Genomic DNA, 13,896 nt, shown 5'->3' with positions numbered 1-13,896 from the left:
GTGCCTCAAGAAACGCTTAGTTGTGGAACGACTCTTTTGATAAATTAGTTATTTTCTCTTTACTAAAGTATTGTATTGATTGTCGTCGCTTCTGTGGACGGAGAAATTGCGACCAATTCGTGTCCCACCGTCACATCAAGTTTAGTATTTTTTTATTTAAAAAAATAAACATTGCAGATCAAAAATCTTATATAATAAACAATACAGGACCCTGTTTCGTAAATATCCCGAATACGTAAGGTATATTTAGAACGTAACAAGGAAATACCTACTTAAGTTAATAGGAAGTCCGCAATAATTTAAAATGATGTTCACTATAGTGCTATAAAAATTATGCCTGTGAAGCAAATTTACGACATTAGGTATACCTTCTCAGATCATTTACTGCCGGACATATAACCGTGGCCGATTTAGCTCGTAAATGGATATAAGACTAGGTAGATAGATTGGGTTTTAATCATTATAAAAGCGAGACAGCGATAGTGTTAGAGAGAACAGGAACGAATGTCTCGTCCATGTATATTTTGGCGTTTGACTTCAGTTACTGGAGCCCAACAAATTCGTTTACATTTATCATTTTGGTATATCTTTGTCTTATATACGTTTTTAACTATGTGGTTCTGCAAAATAGAAACTATATTTGCGTATTTGGACTCGTTAGTACGGCGAAGGATAACAGCGTGAGGAATGTCAGGCATGATGATCTACTACCCTATTAAGCGGATATGAGACCTCATATTTTTGGATTTGTTTTTGACCAAGGTTTTTTTATGACAGGCACAAAATAATGCCAGGAATACATACAGGACATAGTCCTCTCCTCTAAATTTCCAGTACGACCGGTTCTGCACGCTCTGCCTTCCCTTCACCCTCACCAGGTCATCTATTCGTCTAATGGCCGTTCGACCAAATGCCGCCTGGTCTTCTGATTTTTTTACGAATGAGTTTTAAATTAAGTTTCCTATATAACGTCGTATCTCAAAAGTACTTTCACGCCGGGAAATTTATTGGTATAACATTATGAAAATTCACGTTCTTAATATTCCTTAAGGATTCTTACGTAAAAAGGGAGCTTATAGCCCCGCAAAGTTATAACATTAATAAGGGTAGGCATTGTTAAAAACGACCCTCGCTCAAGTGTATTCCGCGAGAGGACACAAAATCATTCTTAGATTTGACTAGTTTTTTAATATGTATCAAGTATTACGTAAGCACTATAGTCTTTGATTTTCTTATTTGGTGATTATGTCAACTGCAATTATTTACTTTTTTACACATATTACCCACACATTGTCTATGCTTGAAAACGAAATGAATTTTCGAGGATTCCTACAAAAAATTTATACGTTTATTATTTTTCAGAGCTTTGCTTACAGATACCGGCAAACATCTTGATCAAATGACCTTGCCTGCGCAGATATGATTTTTAGGTATCACTAGGCGGGCGGTGGTGCGGCGGGAGTGACGTGTCGATCGCGTGATTGGTAAATCAGTTGACGAAAATAAATTTTTTATAAAAAACAACTTATTTTTTGGGGTGGACTCCCCTTATCACTTAGGGGGTTTAAAGATAGATAGTAGCTGATTCTGCATAAAAAATTTCATGAGAATCGGTCAAGCCGTTTCGGAGGAGTATGGGAACGAACATTGTGACACGAGAATATTATATATTAGATATTCCCGCTGACGCAAAAATGTCTGCCCTATGCACCATGACGTGAAATTCTGAGTTCAATGGTTAACCTAGATTTAGTTATAATTACCCTGCTCTGCCCAGGGGCTACGAAATCTTACGTGCATTTAACTGGGAGTATCTACATCTAATAGAAATAACACACTATTCACATTGGTGCGGCAATTTTGTGCAGTCATCTGCCTTGCGATTCTGTAACTCATTTTTCGAACTCACACAGCGGTTTTCGCATCGGCGGTCGCTCTCAAATCAGTCGTGAAGCAGTCATTTTATGATTTGGCATTCTGAAAAGGTGGGAGCTTGTAGTTTATTGTCTATCAGAATGCCAAATCATAAAATGACTGCTTCACGACTGATTTGAGAGCGACCGCCGATGCGAAAACCGCTGTGTGAGTTACAGAATCGCAGGGCTGGTTGTAAGACTCTCGTTGTTAGGTATACTAATTAGTGTTGAATTTTGAAGTGCGTGCTCCTATTTCACCATCCCTCCTGCTGATAGAGGACAAATCTTTGTTTTTAAATTATTTTATTATTATTAATTACTTAAGATGTCATGTGGAACATGGTGTAATGATTGCAGGTCCTTACAAACGTCGTGTAAAACAAAAAACTTGGCGATTAAAAAGGGTAGCGGAGAGTTTATTGCCAGTTCTTCTGTTCCGTTCTACGCTCTTGAGTTAAGAACTGGCGGTAAATATAAAAATTTTGAAGCATTTAATGTATATTTCTTTTTTGACGTTCATAAGTGTACATTGTGTTACCTATATGAATAAATGATTTTTGACTTTTTGATTACATTTTTAAATAGATTCCTTAAAAATTCAATGAAAACCTAAACCCTACGCTCCCGAAAATCAGTCAAAAGATAATTTATTGTACTCTGGATATTATAATACACTTGTCTAAGTCAGACGTACGAGATTTGCATACGCAAATATTATCTTTCGTATTACGTATAAATGTAACGACTCCCCAAAACGTAAAACCACAGTATGCTTTCCATATTATCTTAGCAAATATGAAGTTCGGAGAAGTTTACGTGTCATGAACTTAGATGTGTATAGAGATTCTGAAAACACGTTAATACATTTCTTAATACATTTAATACATATTAAAGAATAGCTTACTATAAAGTTAACGATTATCTAGTTGATAAAAGGGCCTGGGACTAGTGCTAGACAGGCTACTTCTAATTAATTTGCGATATTTGTTTTAAAATAAGTGTTGTTTGATGATTTGCTATTTTAAAAGAGTCAGATCACTTTTGAACAGGGGTTTGTAAGTAGCCGATTATCAGACTTACTGAATACGCATTAAAATTACATAAGAATCCGTCGTTTTAGGGGAGTATGGGAACGAACATTGTGACACGAGAATTTTATATATATTTTTTATATATAATTCTTCTGTGAGTGTGTATGTCACTGAACTTCTCTCAAACGACTGGACCGATTTTGATGAAATTTTTTGTGTGTGTTCAAGGGGATCTGGGAATGGTATAGATTCACAAATCAGCCCGGCAGCTGGTGGCGCTGCAGTCGGTACTTTCATACTTTAATATCCTAATAGCTTGAAATATCATGCAGGACAACGTCTGTGGGGTCCACTAGTTAGATATAGTATTCTTGTATACAAGCTTCATTTTATGGGATAGGAATCAAACGGGTCACGTTCACTGTGTTCATACACCTGCAACACCAGGACGTATGCAAGTGCATTTCCGGCCTTTAAATCAGTTTATAACAGAATCACATCGTGTTTTTTTATTGAATAAAAGCTTGCCAACGCTCGGCACACTGATACATTGGTAAAAGAATATACAATGTTTAATGTGACAAGCACTAAAAGGACATGACATACATGTAGATATCATACAAATATTGATCAAAACAATTATTAAACAAAACAAACATAAAAAAAGGGTGCGTGTACTTATGTACGCGCGTAAGAACTTATACTTCTTGGGCATTATTAAAACAGTTTTTGATTGCATGCAAATAATTAATTACAATTAAATAATCAAAGATTGGTAAAGGAGTCATAATAGTCAATAAAGTTCAGTTTACATTTGAAAAATTAAATAAATAAATATTAATTAATATTATATTTGTATTTATTATTATTTTCTAATATTAATTAGTATTGATATAAATATTCAATTTAAATCACTTATGATTATAATTCAGACGCACATATAAAATTCGCACTTGTATAATGAAAACAAAATAAAAACACGTGTTTTAAATGTAGAAACTCAAAGCATGTGGATTAATATTATAAATATAAATACACAGTGAACAGAGGCGGTGTGCGTGCCAACATCCGCGACTAACTTCATACTGATAATTTTGTGTCACGGTGCGCGCGCATCGTAAAATTTCACTCTCATCAATTTTTCATAACGCGCCTAAAGAAGTATAACTTCAAAAATACAAAAACTAAACAAAAATCGATTTTATAGTGTGAGGGGAGCAACTATGGATATCCAGACCTAGCTCGTTTATCAAAATGCCTTAATCTGGACATCCGTGAGCTTTGACCAAAACGCGTTCTACGGAAAGGAGGGACAAATTGAAATGGTGGTGATATTCAAATAATCAATTCGGTTTACAACAAAGACTCCGACTAAATGAAGTCTCGAAGTGTCAGAGCACAAAGTTGATTTAAACCAATTAATTACACAAATATAAATTTAATGTCTGTCCGAGTGTTTCATTACGTGAAATTTATTACTCGCCCATTCAGATAAACTGTTTAACTTGAAAATTTCTTGAAACCCCTTCTAATTTGTTACAAAGCGTTTAATTCGTAAAGTTTTAATCCAAAACGAATTGCCGTCAAAATTACTTAAAGCAATATATTTCTTGGGTCCAAATTGAATACTTCAATGTTCTGCCCTCTACTGGGTCTTAACTTCACCGTTCGAGCAAATGTTAAATGCGCATAAAGAAAATCCAGTGGTGCACAGCCGGGGATCGAACCTACGACCTCAGGGATGAGAGTCGTACGCGGAAGCCACTGGGCCAACACTGCTCTCTCTCTCTCTCAAAATAAAATCTTAATCCTACTATTTAGGAAACAGCTCAAATCCGCTCTTTCCTCCCAACTTCGACTCTGTTCTCTTTGGAGTAGGGACTCTTGGGCCGTGGGGTTCAAGTTCACAGGCGCTAATTAAAGATTTAAGTTGGCGCCTGGTAGATAGTACCGGTGACCGCAGAGCTGGTGCTTTCCTCGCTCAACGAATAATTACCTCCTTCTGTTTTAATATGTGTTTTCTTTGAATTATTACTATCATTGTAATGTCACATTTCAGATAGCACATTGCGCGCGTTTCTATGAATTGAAAGAATGGTTTTGACAATCCGACACTCGGCACAAACAGCCCATTTGCATTCCTCCAGGGGTGTGATTCTGGTATGTGAGACATAACGTAATATCGATAATTTAGATATGATATTATGCTCTGCTAGGCTAGATGTTAGATTATAGGTTAATATCAGCTTTATTTACAATAAAAAATATTTATATATTTGTGAAAATAAATGCTTCGTTGCAAGAACAATTACGATAATTAAATAATAAAGGTGACGGCCGCCTTAACGAAAAACAAATTAACTACTTCCTAGTTAGCAGGAAGTGCAAAACTACAAAAGATATATACACTTAGACATAAAGAATAGAACAAATCAATTAAAACATTTATACGAAAAAGGGCACATTTAGTTTGTACAATAACGATACCAAACGTTTTTTCAAGTTTCATTGGTTAAAAGTAATTCAAAAATCAAAGAACAGTGTTTTTACTTTTTAATTAATAAATAATAACATTAATACATTATCAAAAACAAAGAAACGAGATATTGACTCAAAAAATAATATAATTTATCAGAATCACGTGGAATACAATATCACGCACCACAGAATCGCACCCCAGTATTCAATTCGCCGATCATCGTTCCCGGCTCTGGCATTCGTTCAAGTGTCAAGCAACGCCATTTTGTGTTTTCAGTGTCTGGAAGACGCGTGGTTGTATTTTAAAGTATTCAATTGCAACATTTATTGTGTTTGTTTTTATGATTTAATTATTTTTAATTCAGTGTAAATATATATTTCTGACACCCGTTACTTTGACTCAGTCGGCGTGTCGAGTTTATGTCAGCTGTTTTGACAAGTGAACATTTACAAGGTCAAAACTTTTATTTAATTAAAATATTTTTATAAATACGGTCATTTATACGTAAGTGGGGAAGAGGTGTTTTAATGTGTTTTTTAATATTAAAATTATTATATATTTAGCTGACCCGGCAAAAGTTGTTTTGTCATTATATTATTTCTAGGAAACATTTTTTTTGTTCAATAAAAATAACTATCTACAATAATAAAAAATAGGGGTTGATGGTAGAGGGGTGAGTTTTGTATGTATTTTTGTATGATACATCATAAAAAAATTAAAACAAAAAATTGTCAATAATTTTATTGGGGTTATCACCGATTCTCAGACTTGACTGAATATGCCTGCATAAAGAATTTCATAAGAATCTGTCGAGCCGTTTCGGAGAAGTATGGGAACGAACATTGTAACACGAGAATTTTATATATTAGATAAGTGAATTATCTCAGTAAAAATAAATTACTTATTCAACTAAGTCTCAAACATCAAGACTTATATTATTAATTTGTCATATGTGCTAACTGTAAAATTTATATTTTTAAGTTAGTGGTAACGTCCTTTTTAATTTCAGCCAAATATAAAACCTCAAAAATATAACCTGGCCGGCAATCATTCAACGTCAGATCAGAAAACTGAATGACGTCCGTACATTTTACAAATAAATAAATAAATCAATTAAAAATGGATATACACGAAAGCCAACTAAAAGAGGACTGGAGGAAATTAATAACGAATTTACAAAAGTTTCTACCAAAGAAAAAAGACATATTCGTTTTAAAGCCACGGGTTACGATGACAAGACTGAGTGACGTCCACAGTGAGGCCAAGAATGTCTTCCCACAGTGCTTTGCCGGTACCAAACTCGTAATATACAAGGATGTTATGAACAAAGTGAAACTAGTCCAGAATTACTCCTTTGGGAAATCAAAGGCGTCGCACTCCTGCTACTCCCGACTGATACACAAAGAAATGGAAACTAAAACCTCCGAAGAGGGTCTGGTCGTCGATTTGGCAGGATCAGCGACCGCCACCTACCGGGAAACGCTGGAGGACAACCTGGAAATACGAATGACGACCAAGATTCGCGACTTGGTGTCGTCGGAGGTGGAAGCAGTGCTCGAAAAGGAAACAGATCGGTTCATTGGATCAGTTTCGTTCGGTATGACGGACGTCGACGTGAATACGTCGAAGTATGTGATACAATGCATGTATAAAGCGTTGCCGGGCTTAAGTTTTGGCAGTGAGTTTGGTCATAAGCCACTTTCGTTGGATCAGCCATGGCTCTCGTTCAGCTTAAGGTACGATAAGCCGTCTTTTACAGTATCTTCAACATACAGCATGGTCGGATTCCAGACATGTTTTTACAAACAATTTGCGCAGAAGCTCCGAATAGCAACCATTGTGAATAAAAATCACGGCGGTCAAACAACTCTGAGCGTTGCGCTGAATAAGATTTGTGAGAACGGTACGGAGCTGAAAATGTTTGTGAACTCACAACTGTACAGTGGTTTTACCGTTGAGAAGGATGTGTTTTTCCAAGATGAAGATACGGAGACGCGGGTGGTTCGACTCCTGGCGAGTACACTGATTGATGGACGGAATCGAGTCCGCTTCGGATTTGGGATTCATCTGGACTTTTAATACATTTGAAATTGCTTGTTAGTTTTTTGTAGTATTATTTGTTTGTATATAAGTATACATAGGTTTTAATAAACGTTTTGATTCAGTGATGTTTAAAAGAAATTTGTTATTATAAACTGTACCTTTTTTTTAATGTAACAGGAGGAACAGGGTCAGGCTCCCAAGTGTGTTGCCGGCCTTTTAAGAAATGGTACGCTCTTTCTTGAATGACTCTTTTCTTTTTTTTATGTAACAGGAGGTACAGGGCCAGGGGGCACCCAAGTGTGCTGCCGGCCTTTTAAGAAATGGTATGCTCTTTCTTGAAGGAGTCTTTTCTTTTTTGATGTAACAGGAGGTACAGGGCCAGGAGGCTCCCAAGTGTGTTGCCGGCCTTTTAAGAAATGGTATGCTCTTTTTTTTTAAGTCAAATTCGTTCGGAATACTTCAGTAATTCACTTGTTTTTTTAATTGTGCTCCAGCGAAGTATTAAACAAATTACAGAACGCAATTCGTGGTAAATAAGATTAAAACTTTACGAATGTAATGAAAAAGAAATAGGATATATTTCAAATAAACTTTGTACAATTTGCGGCTCAGATAATACACGAGACAGCTCGTTATCTCAACAAAATAAAATCTCAAACTTTAAGTTTACGAGTTCTATTTATTTTCATTCCAAGAAAAACATGGGGGCGTTTGAAAGGGAACTAGGTACGTACTATAAAGTTTTGTTTGTACTATTTCCTACTGATGTCTAATTAGTAAAAAGTATTCAAAATACTGTGATTTTTACCCATTCTATGAGAGTGTCTATGGGCGGCGGTATCACTTAACATCAGGTTAGTTACTTAAAAATAATTACTATAGTAAAAAAATTATATGTAATTAAAAATCGTATACAAGTTTGCAGTCTACGCGTAAAACATTTGTTTACTACGCGTCTTAAGTTGTTGTGTTTAATCATAAATGGGGCATGAGACTTTTTACACGCTTTATATTAGCTTCACCTTTATGTATGTTTGTATGTATGTATGTAACCGACTCCTTCGGACTCGATTTTGACCCACTTTAAACGGACAGATTTAATTCAAACTTTGTACACTTATAAAGAATCAGCGACAATATAATAATTTCATAGGTTTATCTCGAAAAAACAATGAAATTTTTTTTAAGTCCACAAAGCAATACGATTAAATTGAGACAACACGTATTGCTTGCTAGGACTAAAAAGTGGAAAATATAGTTTAAAAAAACTATAAAACAGTATTTTTTGTTCATTACCATTTTCAGCCTAAATTAGGAATTATTTTTCACTTTTTAGTTTGATGTGCTTTAAAAGCGTGTTTTATAGTTTTTTTAAACTATATTTATTTAATTTTTTAAACCTAATTAGGTACTTATGTAATGTTTGTTTTTCCTTATGTGTGAGTTAACTTGATAGACGAAGTAGTTAGTTTAAAAAAAAATTAAAAGGTCCACTGCCATTTGTGATTTCATTCATAAATTAAGACAAGTAGTGAATGAATATTTTACGCAAATTTTTTATACGATTTTGAATTCATGATTTTTTATTGTAGTAATTACAAGGTAGGTAGGTAACAACCTAAAGAAGCTCGCAAGTGCGTTGCCGGCCGTTCATGTTATATGTCTAGTAAAAGCGAATTTTGCATAAACTTGCACGTACAAGAACCTGTACTTAAAGAAACGGAAATTAGAGGAGATTTCCTTCCGGTTAACACGTACACTTAAGTATGACATCATTTCTGCGTCCATTTATCTTATTTCTTAAGTAGCCTGCCTGAGGCTTTTACTTCGCCTATAATAATATTATGAGGTAAGATTTTTGTTTAGAGACTTTTAAAAAAAAATTGTTTTGGTTCTGGACCGACCAAAAATTCTTTCGTCGTTATTTATTTCTAAAATATTTAAAAAAGCAAATGTCTTTGAAAATTCGAGGTACTTTTCTATAAATCTGCTTACTATAATTTAGTATACTAAAGTTACGGAATGGCAACCACGAGATGGAAAAAGGAAAAGAGGAGGAAAGAGCAATATAAGGGCAGACGATATAAAGAGAATGGGAGACACAACTTGGACAAGAAGAGCTAACATTAGAAAAGAATAGAAGCAGCTGGAAGAGGCCTATGTGTTACAGGACACACTGATCAACAAAATTGGCACATCTGATGTATTAGATTAAGTTAGGTTATGTAACTAAAACAAATGCTTATATATATATTACTAGCCGTTTGCGCCCGCTTTGCTGGACGAATTAAAATAAATTTTATGTTTCATTATTTTTTTTTTTTTCATATTTTTATTATTCTTCTTTTTAACTTCCCGCTAAGAAAATTAAAATATTTCGAAAATCGAGTTTTTAACAGATGTTGACGTTTAGAGGTTCTAGGAAGCCTCCCCGAATGTTTCCGCGGTGAAGTCCGTATGGATAAATTTTCATAAAAGTAAAACAGCAATAAAAAAATGAAGGAACGTTGGAATTTATAAATAAGGAAGGAAATAAGGAATAAATAAATAGCCATAAACCATCTAGGAAAAATTTCGCATCGAATGGTGGTAGTTTCATGTCGATACGATCAGTGGTTTAGGCGTGATTGAGCCTCAAACGAAGACCATTTTCATTATATATATATAGATACTGGGTGTCAGCAATAAAGGTTTAATAATAAGTATACTAAATTTAAGTAGATATAATACAATGCGAGAGTAGTGTAAAAAGCATAAAAATTTGGAAAGACAGAACTTTTATTTGACTAAATATAAAAAAAATTGTGAAATAAATTAAATTTAACACTTCGCGGCAAAGTCGCAGGATTTAATTTTTGCACAAATCCTTTTAGGTAATTTTTTTTCCTACTTGAACCTACTCTGAATTACAATCTAGCCTATATAATAATTATGACTAACAAGTAATATTATGTTGGCTTCATTTTCTACAATACTAGTGAATAGCTTAAACTAAGGTTTATTAACAGTCCATAATGTTTTGACAGTACACTACACTAGTTTTAGTAACTCAAAAGATTTAGTTCTCTTTAGGTGATTATTAATTTAATAAAGTTCTCTCTTCTTTTATAAAGATCGCGGTAAAATATCGAAGGACATCGTGAAGAAACCACCCAAAAACCAACAGCACGTCACGTAGAGACTGATACATCGATCAGTCTTATATGTCTGATACACGCTGAAAGAAACATATACATAAATCCCACCAAAGTAACACGCCCTGGTGTTTAATTCATTTGTCCTATCTGAAAATTATGTTTCATAACATCTGTACAATTTGCATTTTTAAAAACGCCGACACGAATTTTCCCATAAAATTTTCATATATATGGCCCTCAAAGGCTGTTTTACGAGACACAGGCTCATACAGGGTAAGCTGCATTGAGCTTACGCCGGTATACCACAAAATCCTATAAGCTTTGTTAGACTTTTGAAAGTTAAAAAGAGGCTTTGGGCATCACTACTATGATACTAGGTTTAGGAAAAGTTTTGCTGTTCTAAATATTTTAATTTATTTACACGTTACATCTATAGAAAAACAAATAACATACATAAAAAATATAAGGGATGCAACGGGCGGCCTTATTACTAACAAGTGATCCCTTCCAGGCAACCCTAGTAAGGGCAAAACTAAAACAAGAATTATTTATTACTCAAAGTGCACATCATACATATAATGCTATATCTACTGTATGATACAAGCTATCTTTTCTAAAATACATGACAGTTATGATAAACATAAATGTTACCAAAACTTAAACAATTAAAATAACAGTGGATTAGGTGTCAGATAGGCACATAACTAGGTTTTTTTTTAAATTAATTAGCCCATTACTATGTGAAAACTACGTGATTCTTATTTGACTCCGTCTGTTTACGTCGAACATCCGCCCAAAGTGGGGTGGTGGAGTCGGAGTAGGAAATAGAATATAAACTAGTAATGGCACATGCGCGCGGTCATTCTTCTTCGAACTTTGGAGTCATTTATCACTGAAGAATCAAACCTTTGTTAATTAGAAACTAAGTTATTAAATAGGTATTTTTGAAGTTATTGGCGTCACGAAGATGTGCAGCGTTTTTGTCGAAGAAAAGAGAGAGAGCGATTGAGACTGATTGAAAGAGAGTGAGAAGGGTGAATTACCTTATAGAAATTCTATTTTTAACATTAAAATTTCGTAAAGAGAATTATGAAATATTAGTATTTTATGCAAAATAATTTATTGAAATCTTAAATGACGAATTGTAAATTAAAGTGCGACGTGTTTTTATTTTATTTAGAGTATTTACAATATTGTTAAACATAGTAATAATAAAAGTAAACATATTAGAAAACTAAAATAATTTTAAAAGTTCCTCCAATTCTAGCATTTCGTCACTATATTGCGATACTTATTCGTTGAGCGAGGAAAGCACCAGCTCTCTCAACGATACTATTAATTCCGGAAATTCCGCTCAGTCATTCTTTTCAATTGTCCTTATCTTATACGAAATGGAAGTTTACCAGTACCGTTCAAGGCAGTGAACCTGAAAAGTTAGGCACTTCCTTACTATAAATATGTTAAATTTTGCATAAAGCGTGTACTTAAAACCCATATCGAAGTTAATTGACCAAAATTGCGCTGTTAAACTGGCAACCTGCCAAGATCATACATACGTCAAAATATGTGTATTTTTTCCAATATTTTTTATTAATTTTCAGTCTTGATACAACAGCCTAAAGAGAACTAAACCTTTTGAGTTAATAGACGTAGTTAGTGTAGTGAATATAAGTGCAAGTGCGGTATCTCTGACACACGAACATAGTGTCAAGACATTATAGAACATATCCTTTGCTTAAGCTATTCTCTAGTATTGTAGAAAATTAAGTCAACATAATATTTGCCACTATGATTGTATAGGCTAGATTGCAATTCATGTAAAGTCGCACTCTGTTTTGTGAACTTTATTCTAGGAAAAAAGTTCACAAAAGAGAGAGGTTGGAATCAAACGTATTTGTAATCGTATATTATGCTGATGGAAAGTTAGTGGTTATTGTTGATTGAACCATTTCAATATTATTAATTAATAAACTAAATAGTGTATCGGAAGAAAAGCTATAGTAATAAACGGCTCAAATATAAGAGTTTTTCCTCCAGCTTTGATTTTGTTTTAGGAGTAGAGCACAGCAATTAAAGATTTAAGTTCGCGCCTGACGGTATATGTGATGCTCAGAGCTGGTGCTTTGCTCATCGAATAAGTATCGCAATACAGCGAAGAAATGCTGCCATAAAGGTCTGCCAAGGGACAAAACTTTCAAATTTGTTTTAGTGTTCTATTTATTCATTTTTAATTATCAATACTATGTCCTACATAGTATATTTATTAATAATGAGCATATGAAAAGTTTGTTTCACTAAAGAAGTTTCGATGTCTTCTATAGACCAAAAAGAAAATGCAAGAGGCAAATGCGTGCGAGTTTCATTTGTTATTTCGAAGGGAATCGAAACCAAATCTTTGCCATATTTGAATTTTTTATATTTATTAGTTTACTAGCTGGCCTGGCGAACATCGTACCAGTCGATTCTTTATCTTTTTTAAATACTTATTCTGCTATTCGGGACACCAGTCTAGCTAAGATAAAAAAAGAAAGTTAATAAGACAACAAATACATTGTCAAAAAATAAAAATTTACCTTGCCGGAACCCCTCCACTAATACTTCAACTTTATGATATGGTTTTAAAGTTCAAATTGACTTTTAAGTATTATTACGAATATTATGTATGGGAATATAGAAAAGTGTTGTTTTTAGACTTTTTCACTCAATTTTTTTAATTTTTCTCTCCGTAAGAACCATCCTCGTACTTCAAAGAATATTATAAAAAAAGAATTGACCAAATCGGTCAAGCCGTTTTCATGTTATGTCGTGACAACGGAAAACGGGTTTCATTTTTATATATATAGATATTATGTCTATAGGTATATAACCTTTACCTAATATATTATATATGTATGGATCTCAAAAGCTAACCGATCCCTCAATGGAAATCTCTATGTATTAATTATCTTTTAGTTTCTGAGAAGTGGTAGACACTAGCGAAATTTACCATTTTGCTTGAAAGCCACAATACCAACAATATTTAGCGTTGTCTGGAAGAGATTTCTTAGTAAGCCCGACCGTGGCATGTTTATTTTTAAGTTTTTTATTTAATTGGGGAAAAAGTGTAAATATTTATTTTTTTCTTTCCATGTTTTTTGAAGTCATCAATAACGAAATAATGATCAAGTACCACGCGTTCCTTTATGAAAAAGGCAAGGAAATTAACTGAAAATGAGAAACCGGCCAGAAAAAGGCCGGATAAATGAACACTCAAATAAAATAAACGGCTCGTACCTTTAAGGAAGGTTTTC

At 33.9% G+C, this 13,896-nt stretch overlaps 2 protein-coding genes across 5 annotated transcripts in view; one reads left to right on the top strand and one right to left on the bottom strand.

Annotated features, from left to right (window-relative positions):
• LOC125060806 (rho-related GTP-binding protein RhoN-like) overlaps positions 1–13,896 on the bottom strand; it is a 90,248-nt gene that overhangs the window by 35,068 nt on the left and 41,284 nt on the right. The window lies entirely within an intron of this gene.
• LOC125060804 lies at positions 5,695–7,591 on the top strand. Of its 2 annotated transcripts, none has more exons than XM_047665882.1 (2): positions 5,695–5,879; positions 6,436–7,591. In XM_047665882.1, the coding sequence occupies exon 2, from the start codon at positions 6,546–6,548 to the stop codon at positions 7,503–7,505; it is 960 nt and encodes a 319-aa protein (XP_047521838.1). In that variant the 5' UTR covers positions 5,695–5,879; positions 6,436–6,545; the 3' UTR covers positions 7,506–7,591. The 2 variants fall into 2 exon arrangements, with proteins under 2 accessions (XP_047521838.1, XP_047521839.1); XM_047665883.1 differs by having other exon boundaries at positions 5,695–5,930.

Source organism: Pieris napi, chromosome 22 (assembly GCF_905475465.1).
Source record: "Pieris napi chromosome 22, ilPieNapi1.2, whole genome shotgun sequence".
NCBI lineage: Eukaryota > Metazoa > Arthropoda > Insecta > Lepidoptera > Pieridae > Pieris > Pieris napi.
Note: the sequence above shows the minus strand (reverse complement) of the source record. Positions and strands in the feature narration are given on the sequence as shown.

What these genes read in the sequence shown, in the direction of transcription:
- LOC125060804 (XM_047665882.1), top strand. Translation starts at nt 6,546, where the DNA reads ATGGATATACACGAAAGCCAACTAAAAGAGGACTGGAGGAAATTAATA.